This window comes from Chaetomium fimeti (assembly GCF_033439085.1).
Source record: "Chaetomium fimeti strain CBS 168.71 chromosome Unknown B0H64scaffold_3, whole genome shotgun sequence".
NCBI classification, from domain to species: Eukaryota; Fungi; Ascomycota; class Sordariomycetes; order Sordariales; family Chaetomiaceae; genus Chaetomium; species Chaetomium fimeti.
In genome coordinates, this window is record NW_026944331.1 from 2,981,692 (window position 1) to 2,994,470 (window position 12,779).

At 57.6% G+C, this 12,779-nt stretch overlaps 4 protein-coding genes across 4 annotated transcripts; 2 read left to right on the top strand and 2 right to left on the bottom strand.

The window, feature by feature from the left end:
• The first annotated feature begins 872 nt into the window (after window positions 1-872).
• Window positions 873-2,120, top strand: B0H64DRAFT_127084 (40S ribosomal protein S1). The gene is made up of 5 exons (XM_062798064.1): window positions 873-1,013; window positions 1,115-1,199; window positions 1,268-1,293; window positions 1,371-1,872; window positions 1,932-2,120. Exons 1-5 carry the CDS (start codon window positions 1,000-1,002, stop codon window positions 2,073-2,075), a joined length of 771 nt encoding a protein of 256 aa, XP_062661075.1. The 5' UTR covers window positions 873-999; the 3' UTR covers window positions 2,076-2,120.
• Window positions 2,121-3,046: 926 nt separating this feature from the next.
• B0H64DRAFT_372907 (Alpha/Beta hydrolase protein) lies at window positions 3,047-4,282 on the bottom strand (the record flags this gene model as incomplete). Its single annotated transcript, XM_062802247.1, has 5 exons — window positions 3,047-3,078; window positions 3,142-3,677; window positions 3,726-3,850; window positions 3,909-3,948; window positions 4,017-4,282. 5 exons carry the CDS (start codon window positions 4,280-4,282, stop codon window positions 3,047-3,049), a joined length of 999 nt encoding a protein of 332 aa, XP_062661076.1.
• A 318-nt stretch (window positions 4,283-4,600) lies between these two features.
• Window positions 4,601-7,067, top strand: B0H64DRAFT_392454 (uncharacterized protein). The gene has a single exon (XM_062803552.1). It carries the CDS (start codon window positions 4,822-4,824, stop codon window positions 6,853-6,855), a length of 2,034 nt encoding a protein of 677 aa, XP_062661077.1. The 5' UTR covers window positions 4,601-4,821; the 3' UTR covers window positions 6,856-7,067.
• Window positions 7,068-7,424: 357 nt separating this feature from the next.
• On the bottom strand, window positions 7,425-12,682 carry B0H64DRAFT_339440 (uncharacterized protein). Its single transcript, XM_062801202.1, has 2 exons — window positions 11,944-12,682; window positions 7,425-11,861 (listed from the first exon to the last, which is right to left on the bottom strand). The coding sequence occupies exons 1-2, from the start codon at window positions 12,347-12,349 to the stop codon at window positions 7,912-7,914; spliced, it is 4,356 nt and encodes a 1,451-aa protein (XP_062661078.1). The 5' UTR covers window positions 12,350-12,682; the 3' UTR covers window positions 7,425-7,911.
• Window positions 12,683-12,779: the final 97 nt, after the last annotated feature.

The following is a 12,779-nucleotide window of genomic DNA, read 5'->3' on the forward strand; positions in this document are numbered from 1 at the left end:
GCCATTCGATGCGATGCGCACCACGTCGGGGACACCAACCCCCCCTCTCACGGTCACGAAAACGTGACAAAAGCCCCCGCGACGGGCTCGGAAGGGTTTCGATTGGAGAATCAAAGCGGAGCATTGCCTTCACAAGGAGGAACGCTCTACGTGGCCGTGGATTTGTGGACGGGAGCGAATGAGGAGCCTCAATATCATGAAGCCCTCGGCGCTCTCGGGAATGCATCCCCTGGGAGTCGGAACTCGCCGGGGAGCGTGTGGCGATCGAAAGGAACCAAAAGCCGTGATACGCCTTTGGGCGTTTTGGGAGGCTCGTGGACGGTTTTGCCTTCGTGGCACATGTGGATTGGGGTGGAGAGACGAAAAATGGAGAAACGGAGCGAGATTGGTTATGAAAAGACGAAGTCACCCAATGCAAACAAGATGTTGCAGAGAGCGATCACTTCACTGACTCCTGCTCTTCGTGTTTTGTGTGAATTCGGGTGTGTTCATGTAACCTGCAACGATTGCGGTGCAAGTGACGCAAAAACCACAAGCTCCAAATGAATCATAATCAAAACTTTGATTTGCCGACGTACATATATGTGTTTGTGTTTGTGAATTTGTCGGGATGTATACGGATGATGGTGTATGTGTTGCAATCACGTTGCTCCGAAAGTGCTGCTTCATCCGGGGTCGTGTGAGCGAAAGAAACCGTCATTCGGGAACAACTGCCCTGGAGCCCCTCTGTAAACTTCTCATGTTCTCGACCCAGGCACTCAGGCAGGCAGGAGGGAGAATGCACGGACCTCCGAGCCCTAAGCTCCGAGCAGCCAATTGTAGCGATTTATGCTGTGCCCCACATCTTGAGTTTTTCCGCTGGTGGGTTGCGCCCACACAACGAAATCACAATTTCGACTCGAGCGAAGAAACCCCCAAATTTCGTGACCTCGATTCCACGGTCTCCATCACTAACCAAGCAGCACCTCTGTCCCGCCGTTGACAAAGCTGCTCGTCAAGATGGCTGTTGGCAAGTACGTTGCGCCCCAAATAACCGATATTTTACGCGAATTGCACGACTTCGAGCCGTTGTCTGGCTTCTAGTGGATTTCCGATGGCTGATACCCGGGCGCAGGAACAAGAGACTGTCCAAGGGCAAGAAGGGCCTTAAGAAGAGGGCCCAGGACCCTTTCGCCCGTAAGGACTGGTACGGCATCAAGGTGAGTTGCCATTTCACGCATATCGGCTATTTTGACATGCCCGGAAACTGACGATGCCCGATTACCAGGCCCCCGCGCCGTTTGCCATCCGAGAGTAAGACCCCGCGCCCGCGAGACGCATACCGCACGAGACGGTTACGAATTCGAGACGGCTTCTAACGTGACGATCAGTGTCGGCAAGACCCTGGTCAACCGGACCACCGGTCTCAAGAACGCCAACGATGCCCTGAAGGGTCGCATCGTCGAGGTCTCGCTCGCCGATCTGCAGAAGGACGAGGACCACTCTTTCCGCAAGGTCAAGCTCCGTGTGGATGAGGTCCAGGGCAAGAACTGCCTGACGAACTTCCACGGGCTCGACTTCACCTCGGACAAGCTCCGCTCGCTCGTCCGCAAGTGGCAGACCCTGATCGAGGCCAACGTCACCGTTATGACCACCGACCACTACCTCCTCCGCTTGTTCGCGATTGCCTTCACCAAGCGCCGCCCCAACCAAATTAAGAAGACAACATATGCCGCTACCTCACAAATTCGCGCGATCCGCCGCAAGATGACCGAGATCATCCAGCGCGAGGCTTCCAGCTGCACCCTGACCCAGCTCACCTCCAAGCTCATCCCCGAGGTGATCGGCCGCGAGATTGAGAAGGCTACTCAGGGCATCTACCCCCTCCAGAACGTATGTTGTACTGGCGCGAGTGTGTGGGAGGCTACGGCAGGTAGCTAACATGGGAACAGGTCCACATCCGCAAGGTTAAGCTGCTGAAGCAGCCCAAGTTCGACCTTGGTGCCCTGATGACGCTCCACGGCGAGTCGAGCACTGATGAGCAGGGCCAGAAGGTTGAGCGGGAGTTCCGTGAGCAGGTCCTCGAGGCGGTATAAGGGTTGTTATTGGGAACGCACTGGGCAGGGTTTTCATCAGCAATACCTCACTGGGGCTTTGGGCTTGCTTTCGTTGCATTTGGCGTGGTATCATGGTACAGTAGTCAAGGTAACGAATTTTCCGTCCACGACGGCGGAGCGCACGGAATCAAAAAGGATTACAAAAAGACCGTGACACGACCAGCAACAGCATATCGCAGCGAGGGCACAATAATCCTTGACTGGACGGTCTACGGTACCTAATGGCGGGCGCCTGGTGACGTGCGGTGGGCTGTGAGCGGGAGACCGACGGGCAATTGGGAGACATGGCAAGGACATGGGCGCATCCAGCTAGAGTTTCAGCCAATTGTCACGTCAACCAACTTGCCATGCGTCCCAATTTCTCATGATTTCCCGCGGTTGCTTGTCTCTGGATGGCATGGTTTGAGCGTTCAAGGCCAGGCCTGCCTCTTGACACACAAGGCTACATGGATCCTTGGTCGACCTTAACGCCGAGGTGACTTCCCTGTCACGTTCTCGTCCTAGTCTTTTTGAAGAAGAGGCCTTGACTTCCTCTTCTGTGCGTGCCCAGTCCATTTCGTCTAGAATCTCGTGCACATCACCGTCTCCTAGGAGGGAGGAGATATCCTTTCTCTGCGAGGTTGCCTCCGAGCTAATGGGAGACAATATGGGCGTCCCAGGATCGTTAATGCGATTCTGTCGCCATCAGGACCTTATGGAAACCATTCAACCGATATCGTACCCAACCACTGTGGCTATGGTGGATACATTATGAGACCTGGGTGAAGTCCATGTCGTGTTATGATGTGGAGCCTTGGCACAACATTCGCTCGTCGTTTTGGATATCCATATGTATTTTCGGAGCCACCATTTTGTGAAGGGTATATATAAGTCTATAACCGGTCATGTCGAGTAAGAGTACAGATACAAGGTATGGCTGCATAACATAATTACAGTCTCGGTTCTTCCCGCTACTCCTTGGGCTCTAGGAATCGTATCACAGCTAGCACTTACAGTTAGCAACGCCACACATCTCACATCACATTCCAGGACCGGCAGCACTTACCCTCCCTAAAAGCCTCGGGCTTCTCCGAAATCACCCAATGCCCGGCGTCCACATCGACCAGCTCAAACATGGGGAAGAACTGGCCGATCAGCGGGATGACCTCGTCGGGCACGTACTTGCTCTGGGTGCCGCGGACGAAGAGGGCGGGCTTGGCGAAGCGCACCTCGGCGGGGCTCTTGAAGGGGAAGTCGCCGAGGTGGTCGAGGGCGCGGGCCAGGATGGGCAGCGGCACGCGGAACTGCTGCGTCTTGCTCGCGGCCGACGGCCGGTGCAGGTTGCCGAGCAGGAACTGCCGGATCGCCACCGAGGACTCGTACGGCGCCAGGATCTCGTCCGCCTCCGCCTGCCGCGTCACCCCGGCCTCGTCGATCTTCTTCATCCCCTGGATGTACCACCCAAAGTCCGACCCCAGCCGCGCGTCCACCGGCGCGTTGTCGACGGCGATCAGGTTGGCTACGAGGTCGGGCTCGTGCAGGGCGAGTGCCATGGCTGTTTTAGCGCCCCTAGTTTTAGGAGGGTGGTTGGAGTGAGCAGGCCTGCTTTGTATGTTTGTTGTCTGGGGAAGATTGGGAGGGCTCGCTTACATGGAGTGGCCGATCAGCGTGGGCTCTTTCAGACCGTGTTGTCGGATGAAGTCGGCCACATCGGCGGCCATGGCGGGGTAGTCATGGCGGTGATCATGGGGCGAATCGCCGTGGTTGCGAAGGTCCTGTCATGGAGGTCAACGAGGGGGGCAAGTGGGCTGAAGGAGGCCGCTTCTTGCTCACCACAGCGTAGACATGTCGTCTTAGGTCGCGGGCCAGGACTCTGTTACCACACTTAGTCAGTGATATTCGTTCCAGCAGTGTCAATGGGCAATATGAAGGTGCACTCACTTACTTATCGTCCGGTTGTTCTTCTTGGACCCGAACAAGCCATGCATAAAAATGATTGGTGACGTTTGCTTATCGGCGACGGGCTTTGCTGGCTCATGCAAGTCGTATGCGAGCGAAACCGTCGAGAAGGGGGCTGAAACTTGAACGCGGGCCGCGAGAAATCTCCCGGACGCCGGACCCGATGCCGAAACCGGGACCCGGACCCGACCGGTGCACCCGGAGTATGCCTGCCGGAACGCAGAAGCAGACGGTCTCAGACCGATCATTGTTGCTGGTTGTAATCTGTATTTGGGTCGAAATGAGTGTATTCCCAAAACCAAACTCCGCAGAGAGGTCTCCTGCAGATGACGGAACAAGAAAATTGGAAGATAGGCTCGATAGGATACGCCGAAAAATACCAGGTAAATTCCCCCGAGAGAACCGAAGTCGCCCTTTTTCAGAGTTCCAATGTTTCAATTGCCCTGCCCGGTTCCACGCGATTGGAAAAGCCAAGCCACGAGAGCTTCCCCTGGAGCCCTGCCTTCTTGCCCCACTTCTGCTGGTCTCACCCCACAAAAGTCGTTCGAAAATTGGCCAGAAGTGCCCCGCAGTTGACCTCCTGCCACCGCAACGCGACAGCAGACAGCAGTTGATTGACACCCGGAGCAGGCCAGCCAGGCTCAACCCATCATCCCTGACAACCGAACCTACCCAACCTTACCAAAGGCTAAACTCCCCGGTTCTCCTCCCGCGGAGAACCCCAGACTGCTTGAATGCGCAAAGGCAACTCTAAACGGTCCTCAGTCCCTTCTTTCCCACCGCCATCATGGGAGACACCGCCGTCGTCGCTCTCAACTCCCTCCTCCGAGGTGCGTCCATCGATGACCACGCCGAGGCCCTCGACCTCGCAACCGCCGCCGTGCTCGCTGCAAAGGGCCGTGGCCCCAACCTGGGCGCGGCCCAACACACGCGCGTGGTGGCACTTTTAAACCTCGACCGCTTCGACGATGCCCTGCGTGTGATTGCCGAGGGCGGCGATACCCTGGCAGCGACGTGCGTGTTCGAGAAGGCCTACGCACTCTACAAGACGGGCGACCTGGACGCCGCCGAGGCCGTGCTGCAGGATGCTGGTGTCAGCACGGGGAGGGCGCAGAGGGGCCTGAAGCACATTGCCGCCCAGGTGGCATACCGCGCTGAGAAGTTTGACCAGGCGGGCAGCATATACCGGGAGCTAGGGGTAGGCCGGGGCGGGGCAAACTATGGCGAGGAGAACGACCTGCGGATCAACTTGTCGGCGACGAATGCGCAGCTCGAGTGGCAGGGCAAGGGCTGGGCGGTGCCGGAACAGGAGAAGCAGCCCGGAAGGGAGGACCTGGAGGCGTTTGAGACGGCGTACAATGCGGCCTGCGGATGCATTTCCCGTGGAGATTTTGCCAAGGCTGTCGTTTTCCTCAAGCGTTCGAGAGATCTGTGCGAGGCAACGGATGAGCTGACCGAGGAGGAAAAGAAGGCGGAACTGGTGCCCATTGTTGTGCAGCAAGCCTACGTCTTCACGAAGCTCGGGAAACTGACCGAGGCCGTGGCCCTCCAAAACTCGCTCAACCTCGACGAGACCCCGGATTCTTCAGCCACGGTGGTTGCCCGGACGAATGCCCTCGTCCTTCAGGCTGAGAGCAACCCCTACATGGCACAGCGGCTTGGCGAGTCCCTACCGGAGGGTGAAGGGAACGATAGGTTATTTGAGTACCAGAGCTCTGTTCTTCGCCGCAACAGATATGTCTTGAACCTTCAGGTTCAGAAGTTCCCCGGCGTTGGGAAGACCACTTCCAAAATTCTCTCCAAGGAACCCGTCCCAGCTGTTTCCAGCTCCAAGTGTGACCTTGGGATCCTCGGCGCTGCGGCTGCTTCCCAGCTTCAAACTGGTCAAGAAGCCCTTCGCCACGTCCTCCCCCTACTTGAGACCCGACCTGACGATGTTGGGCTTCTACTCACCGTCATTCAACTCTACATCCAACTCCAAAACCCCGGGCCTGCCATCAACCTCCTCGAAACCTTCCTCAAGCGCCTGGAAGCTGCCACGACGCCCGACCACGCCGATGTGCGTTTTGCCCCCGGCTTGGTTGCCCTAGCCGTGTCGCTCTACCGCACCCAAGGCCGGCACTCGGCCATTCGCAACGAGCTCGCCAAAGCTGCGGCACACTGGCAAACGAAAACGGGCCCCGCCGCCTCCGGAGCAGGCACTTCGCTCTTGCGCGAGGCAGGTATCGAGCTCCTCCGCTCATCCCACCCCGCCGACCTCGCCTCGGCAGGCGAAGCTTTCGCCCACCTCCTCGCCGCCCAACCCGGCGACCGCATCGCCAAGGCCGGTCTGGTCGCCAGCCTCGCAACAACCGACTTCTCCAAAGTCCAGCCCTACCTCGACGCCCTCCCCTCAGTCGAAGACCTGACCCGCGGTGTGGACGCCACCGCCCTGCTCGAAGCAGGCGTCGCCACCGCTCCGGCGGCCGCGCAGCAGGCCAGGGGCAAGAAGCGGGCCCACGAGGAAGACGAAACTGGCAAGGAAAGGCAGCAACAGCAATCGCAGCCGGCGAAGAAGCGTAGGAAGAGGAAGCTGCCCACGTCGTACGACCCCAGCAAGCAGCCCGACCCGGAGCGGTGGCTGCCGCTGCGGGACCGCAGCAGCTACCGGCCCAAGGGCAAGAAGGGCAAGAAGCGGGCGGCCGATGCGACGCAAGGCGGTGTCGTGCGCGAGGAGGAGACCCTCGAGCTGGCTGGCGGCGCGGGTTCCGTCAAGGTGGAGAAGGCGCCGGCGTCCGGCGGCGGGGGCGGCGGGAAGAAGAAGAAGAAGGGGAAGAAATGAGCGCGCTCGCTCACTTCCTCGCTCGTCGAAGAATATACATGTGTTACCTGTCTCATAAACCATGTTTTTCGGGCCCACCACATGATAGACCAGGCCTCTGAAGGAGGGGAGGAAAAAATGCATGACACGGCTTTTGATTTGCATAAAGACTGCTCAATAGTACTCTACCGTAATTCCTACCAAAAGGCCAAGACCATTTATCCCCTCCCAACCCCGTCCTTTGCGTGCGCCGCAACCCCCCCATCTTCCCAGCCAGCCCTGTCCATCACTAAACAACCGAACCAGCCAGCCAAACCGACAAAGAAAATGGACTTGCGGGTAGCTAACGGGAAGTGAAAACAGAACACCAACAACGCTCGTCACACACCAACATATAGACGTCCCCAGCGAGGGGAAACCCAGAGCCCAGTGACTCGCCCTTTGAACACCGACTACTACCTCCCATCTCGATTCGGGAGCTCGATGCCTGGCCCCCCATAGCAACAGCCATAGATCCCACACGACTGACCTTCTCTAACAGCCGCCGATCAGCTGGTCCTCGGGTATGCCATCCGACCGCCCCCATCCTACCCCGCCCACCCATCAATGAAGAAGAAAAACGAAGATGAAGAATGTGACACGTATTAAAAGGAGTGATAGTCATGCGTAGGGAAACGGATATCCCCCAAAGCCATTGCCCGTTACCCTGCTAACCCGGGGAAATGAAAGTAGAAGAAACAGCAAGAAAAAGGGAGTGTATGTTGGTTTCTGGAAGAGCCAGAATAGTCTAGGCCCCAAGAGAGGCGTAGCTGAGATCTATAACGACGGAGGAAGGAAAGAAGGAAAGCCTTGGTTTCCGCGTCGAGCCGCCTTCACATCATTCACCATATTTTTCTCTTCTCTTGCCTTGCCCTGGCGACGCGCAAACATTTTCGCGTCACGGTACATTAATACAATGGTATGTCGAAAAAAAAAAGGAGAGACTTGTATGTTGTAAACCGAATCGAAAGGAATGAAATCGTGTGGGTGGGTTGTTTATATGGTAGAGGGGTTGTGAATCCCGACATGTGATTCCTCCTAGGCACCGACAGCCTGCAACGGCGGGCTCGGGAGCCGATCGCTGCCTTCAGCGACGTCCCTGTGCTCCACCTCCTTCCCCTTGGACGGCTCGATGACCGGCGAGGACGGTGGCTCGGGGGTGAAGAACACCGTGTTGCGGCCCTCGCGACTGGGGGGCGGGCTGAGCTCAAAATACTCGACACCGTCCGTGTCTCCGTTGGCATCATCTCCTTGCTCCCGTTCTTGCTCCTCCTCGCCGTCAATGGGTGGCAGCGGCGTGCGGCGCCCATCGGAGAAGCTGACCGCCGCGTCGCTGTCCTCGTCAGACGGCAACGCGAGGTTACCGTTACCACCCATGCCCCTGGCGGCGGAGGAGTATTTTCTATGCAGCTCCCTGAAACTCCTCGCTGTGGCGGTGCTCGCACTGGCGGCGGAGCCACGATGCTCGCGATCCCGCATGGACCGCGCGGTCAAGATCGACTGGAAATCGCTGCCGTCTGCTGCGCCAGTGCGGGTGCTCGATGAATCGTCCCGGTGGAGCCGCTGGCGGATACGTTCCTCGGTCGCGAGGCTCTGCATTTGAAGTTCGTTCCCGAAGGTGATCACCGAGGCTTTCTTCCCGTGCACCACAAACGATCCGGTCCCTCGGGGCAGGACATCGGGGGCATCACGGTTCGCGTCGTCAGACAACGTAGCGTTCGAAGTCGAGTCCTTGGCCCTGCGGTGCCGGTGATGCGAGATGTGGCCAGCGCCTTCCCTAAGTGTGCGTTGCAGACTGCGGCGAATCTTGCTCCTCTCGCTTCGGTCTGCCGGGGTGCCGCTGGAGGCACGCTCCCGCCGCTCAGGGGTCCCTTCCCCGTCCACGTTATCGTTGGTGCTCCTGTGGTCTGACGAACGCGAGATTTCAGGCTCGAGAAGCCCGGCTTGTTCCAACAGGTCCCGCTCGCCGGCATCCACGTCGTCTGACTGCTCGAAATCGCGCTTCTTTGAGGTGGATGGTTCGGTCTCGTTGTTCGGCGGCGTCCCGGGGACGGACGCGTCAGATCCAACCGTGGTCGAGACGGATGGCTTCCTGAGGCCACCGTGATCGGATGCGGCACCTGGTGAAGCCCATGAATCTTCCCGGCTGGCACTCGCAGTAGTAGGCGGTGTTTGGAAGGCCTCCGTTGCTGGTGAAGAGTTATCATCCGACTTTGCAGCAATGGAGGATGATCTTGTCAGGGACAGCTGTTCTGGGGACCGTAGGCTCTTTTGAGAGGCAGAGATGTGGCTCATCTTGGACTCCTCCCTCGTGAGAGACCTGGCCGGACCATCCAGCTTCGTGTCTGGTGGGAGACCGAGAAGTTGGCGTTCTTCCTCCATATCAAGCTGCAAAACATCGCGGTGACACTTGAGCTTCCAGATTTCCATGCGCGTCCATTTGGTCTGTGCCGCCATGCGCGCCGCAGACAATAACATCTGGTCCCGGGTCTTGGGTGATATCGGCGCGAGTATTTGAAGATGCCGCGAGTTGCGAAGCTGAGATTCGAGTGTTGCTTCGACCTCCTTCAGCTTTTCGTCGGCATCGACGATTTTCTGGCGCATGAAATCCCGTCGAGCCGCCAGAATATCCTGGGCCATCTGGTGGTCGATCCGACTGCGGGTCACCGTCACTTCGCCCGAAGGAGTCTGGATTACCTGGACGTTACCGCTGCCAGATCCCCTGATTGCGCGCCGGCTTTGCCCGTCGTAGTTGCCTCCTATGACGCCCCGCATACGGACGCCAGACGTCCTGAAGGCGGCGGCGTAATTGAGCTTGGCTAGCCAGTCGTTCATCTCGTTCTCGTCCTCGGCTAGGAGAATTTCCTCGAACCCACCGTGTCTGACATACAAGAAAGCGTGCTTGTGCTTGTTATAACTCGAATCCATCAAGGCCACCGCGCCGTCTGTTGAGATTAGAGCATCGGGCTTGAACTGATCCAGTGGCGGCTTGAAGATGCACGGGTCGCTATCATGGCCCTTCTTAAGGTGATCTCTCTGCTGGTGCATCAACTGCTTAATCCACGCGGTATTGCGGAAGAAGTAGAGCTGAGCACCGGTAAGAATGGCACCCCACTCTTGCCATGGTGATCTCGTCTTCTTCTTCTTGGCATCCTTCCGCCACAACAAGCCGACCTTGGTGATTTTGATGTCCACAATGCCAGGATGGGCTTCCTCCGGGTTCGTGGCCGTCTTTTCCGTCATGAAAGCATCAGGTCGTGATCGTGCGGAAACTATCTGCAACACACCGGTCTTAAAGAAGGTCCTTTGGAGTTCCTTCATGTTAAGGGACTTGACAGTTCCGAGGTAGTCGTACGGGTCATCCAGTTGCATCACCTCCTTCAGGTTGGGCCTGAGCAAGTCCAACTTGTGATCGATGATGAGTGTGTAGGGGTCGACGGGTTCCTTCGCGACTCTCTTGGCGGGATCCGGGACGGCGTGTGGAAATATTGACTTTTTACGGGCTTTTTGCGCAATTATCCGCTCGCCGTTGATATCCAAATCATCCTCAACGTGGATGAACGGGGTATAGGTAATGTTGTCGTAGAAAACGTCGAGGATGTCATCGAAGATCCCCTCTCCGTGCGTGTTCTTGAGGTAGTCGGCCTTCTGCATCTTGTGTTTGTTGTTTTTGTTAAACACATCGGTGTGGAGGATGAGTAGAGAGAAGGCGATGAAGTAAGCCTGGTCTGGTGACGAGTAAATCCCGGGGTTGCATTCGTGGTACCGGTTCGCAAACGCCTGCACGAAGCGGTCGATCTGTTGTGTCTCCTTTGGCAGTTCGGCTTCCATCAGAAGTTTTCTCAGTGCCATGTCCATGGGGTCGCCAAAGAACAGGAAACCCCGCATATAACTGCGTAACACCGACTGCGAAAACGCGTCAGTGTTCTTGGAGAGGGCTGCTGCCACCACACTCCTGCTGACGACTTCAAGCAGACGTTCAAGGTATTTCGCCGGCGTGTCATCCTCTCGGCGCTCCGGAAGATTAACGGACTCGCGAGGAAGTTGTAGAGAGTTGTTTTTGGAAGCGCTGGAGCCTGGCGTCATGGGGGTTAATGTTCCCTGGCGAGATGCCACCATGTCTGAATTCTGGCGCAGCCGACCGAGGCCGAGAAGATCGCTGAAACTCTTTCGGCCGTTTGATATCGAGGTTCTTGTGGGAGGGGCCAAGTGATCTTCCACGGAATCCCGCGGAGAATTCCTCCCCAATGAGCTCATAGTCGAAGACCTACCCCTCCTATGAATATAGCTTCGGGTTGGTGAAGATTGCCCAGATTGTCTGGAGCTGGGCCGAAATAGGGCAGTGGCAGGGGATGCGGCCGCCCGAGCCAACATAGCGACCCCTTGATTTGGAGGAGGTGGCGTTGTCACCCCGTTTCTCGACGGCGCCCTTGACTGCGTCGGGGTGAATTGGCTACCCCGTGAGGCATTGGCACCAGACCGGTCCGATGCGGCGAAGGACGAACCAGAGACATTCGAGTCTTCGGCGAATGATGACTTGCTCTTTGGCTGGAGGTGAGCAATGGGGAACAACGGTGTCGGTTGCTTGGGTTTCCTGCGCGGAAGCCTAAAAAACGTGGTTGTTGTGTGAACGGTATGGGTAGTCGTTGTGGTACTGCCATAGACCCTGTCCCCGGAGCTGGCATCCGACCTCGACGACTCGGACAGCCGGTTGGGAGGCAGTGCCAATCCCGAAGAGCGGTCATCTCCATATGGTGGCGGCACATGAGCGTGCGAAAACGACGGGCGATTGGGTTCGTCAAACGACACACTATGTTCAGGGACCCTGGAAATCCGTTCGTGGCCGACGGACCTGCCGTTCGTCTCATTCGCGTCCTCTGTCCTAGAGAGCTCGCCCGATCGGCGCAGTCGCCCAAAGTTCATCCGAGATGTCTTCTTTCGAGGGCCGACGGGATTGAAAGTTGGGGCCGTGGTGATGATTTCGGGAGCTGTAATAAAATCCCATGTTAGTACCTCGAAGCTCCATCGATATCTCGGGGGGCACAGCGCGCAATGCGAGGTGACACGTACGGCGCGGTACTGGTGGAGGCTTCTGTGCCGCCGCATGAAGTTTCGCCTTCGCAGCCAGCTGAGAGTCTGACGCGTTACGAAACCTCAGCATGGAGAAGCGTCGGCGCTTGTGCGAGTGATCGGAGCCGGCGACGGACGCGGGCCCATCGCAGGGTTCGACTATCGAAGGGACGCGGTGGGTGGATGCCACAGATATGCTATCTCGGGGGAGGTCGGCCGAAGAATTGGGGATGCGCAGAGATGTCGAATCCTCTGCTACGGTTGACAGAGCGGGCAGGTCGGTGGTGGACCCGGAGTTGTTGAAGGTCGGCTGCTTTGGGGTGGGCGCAGAGAGAGTGTCAAGCAGCGAATGACGCCGCATATCGCTCTCACTGGCCATGTTGCCACGGCGTCGCAGGAACGGCATGGTTACAGTCCGGCGCAATCGTCATAGTCCATGAGTCTACCGAGGAGACGAAGAATCGGCGGGGCGGTCTCGATCAGGGCTGCAGCTCGGAAATAAGGCGAAATCAGGTCCCCTAAACAATCGGACAGCGGATTGCAGAAAAGGTGTGCGCTCCCGGTATAAACGAGTGAATTGATGGAGCGCGCGGTATGTGTGCACCGTTGGCTGCAGGTCGGATGGAATGGCAGGTCGTCGGATCTGTCGTCGTGTGGATTCCGGTTTTGTCGAATGACGGTTTTGGGAAGACGAGTCTTTCGCAACAAGGGGTTGTCCAACTGCTTGAGCAAGTCGCTGCCAAATGCTCGCTCAACCAAGGAGGTGGTGGGCTGCAGTGGACCAGGCTGGGTCAGCATGCAGCATGGTCAGCTCCTTCCAAGCTGAGCGCTGGGCG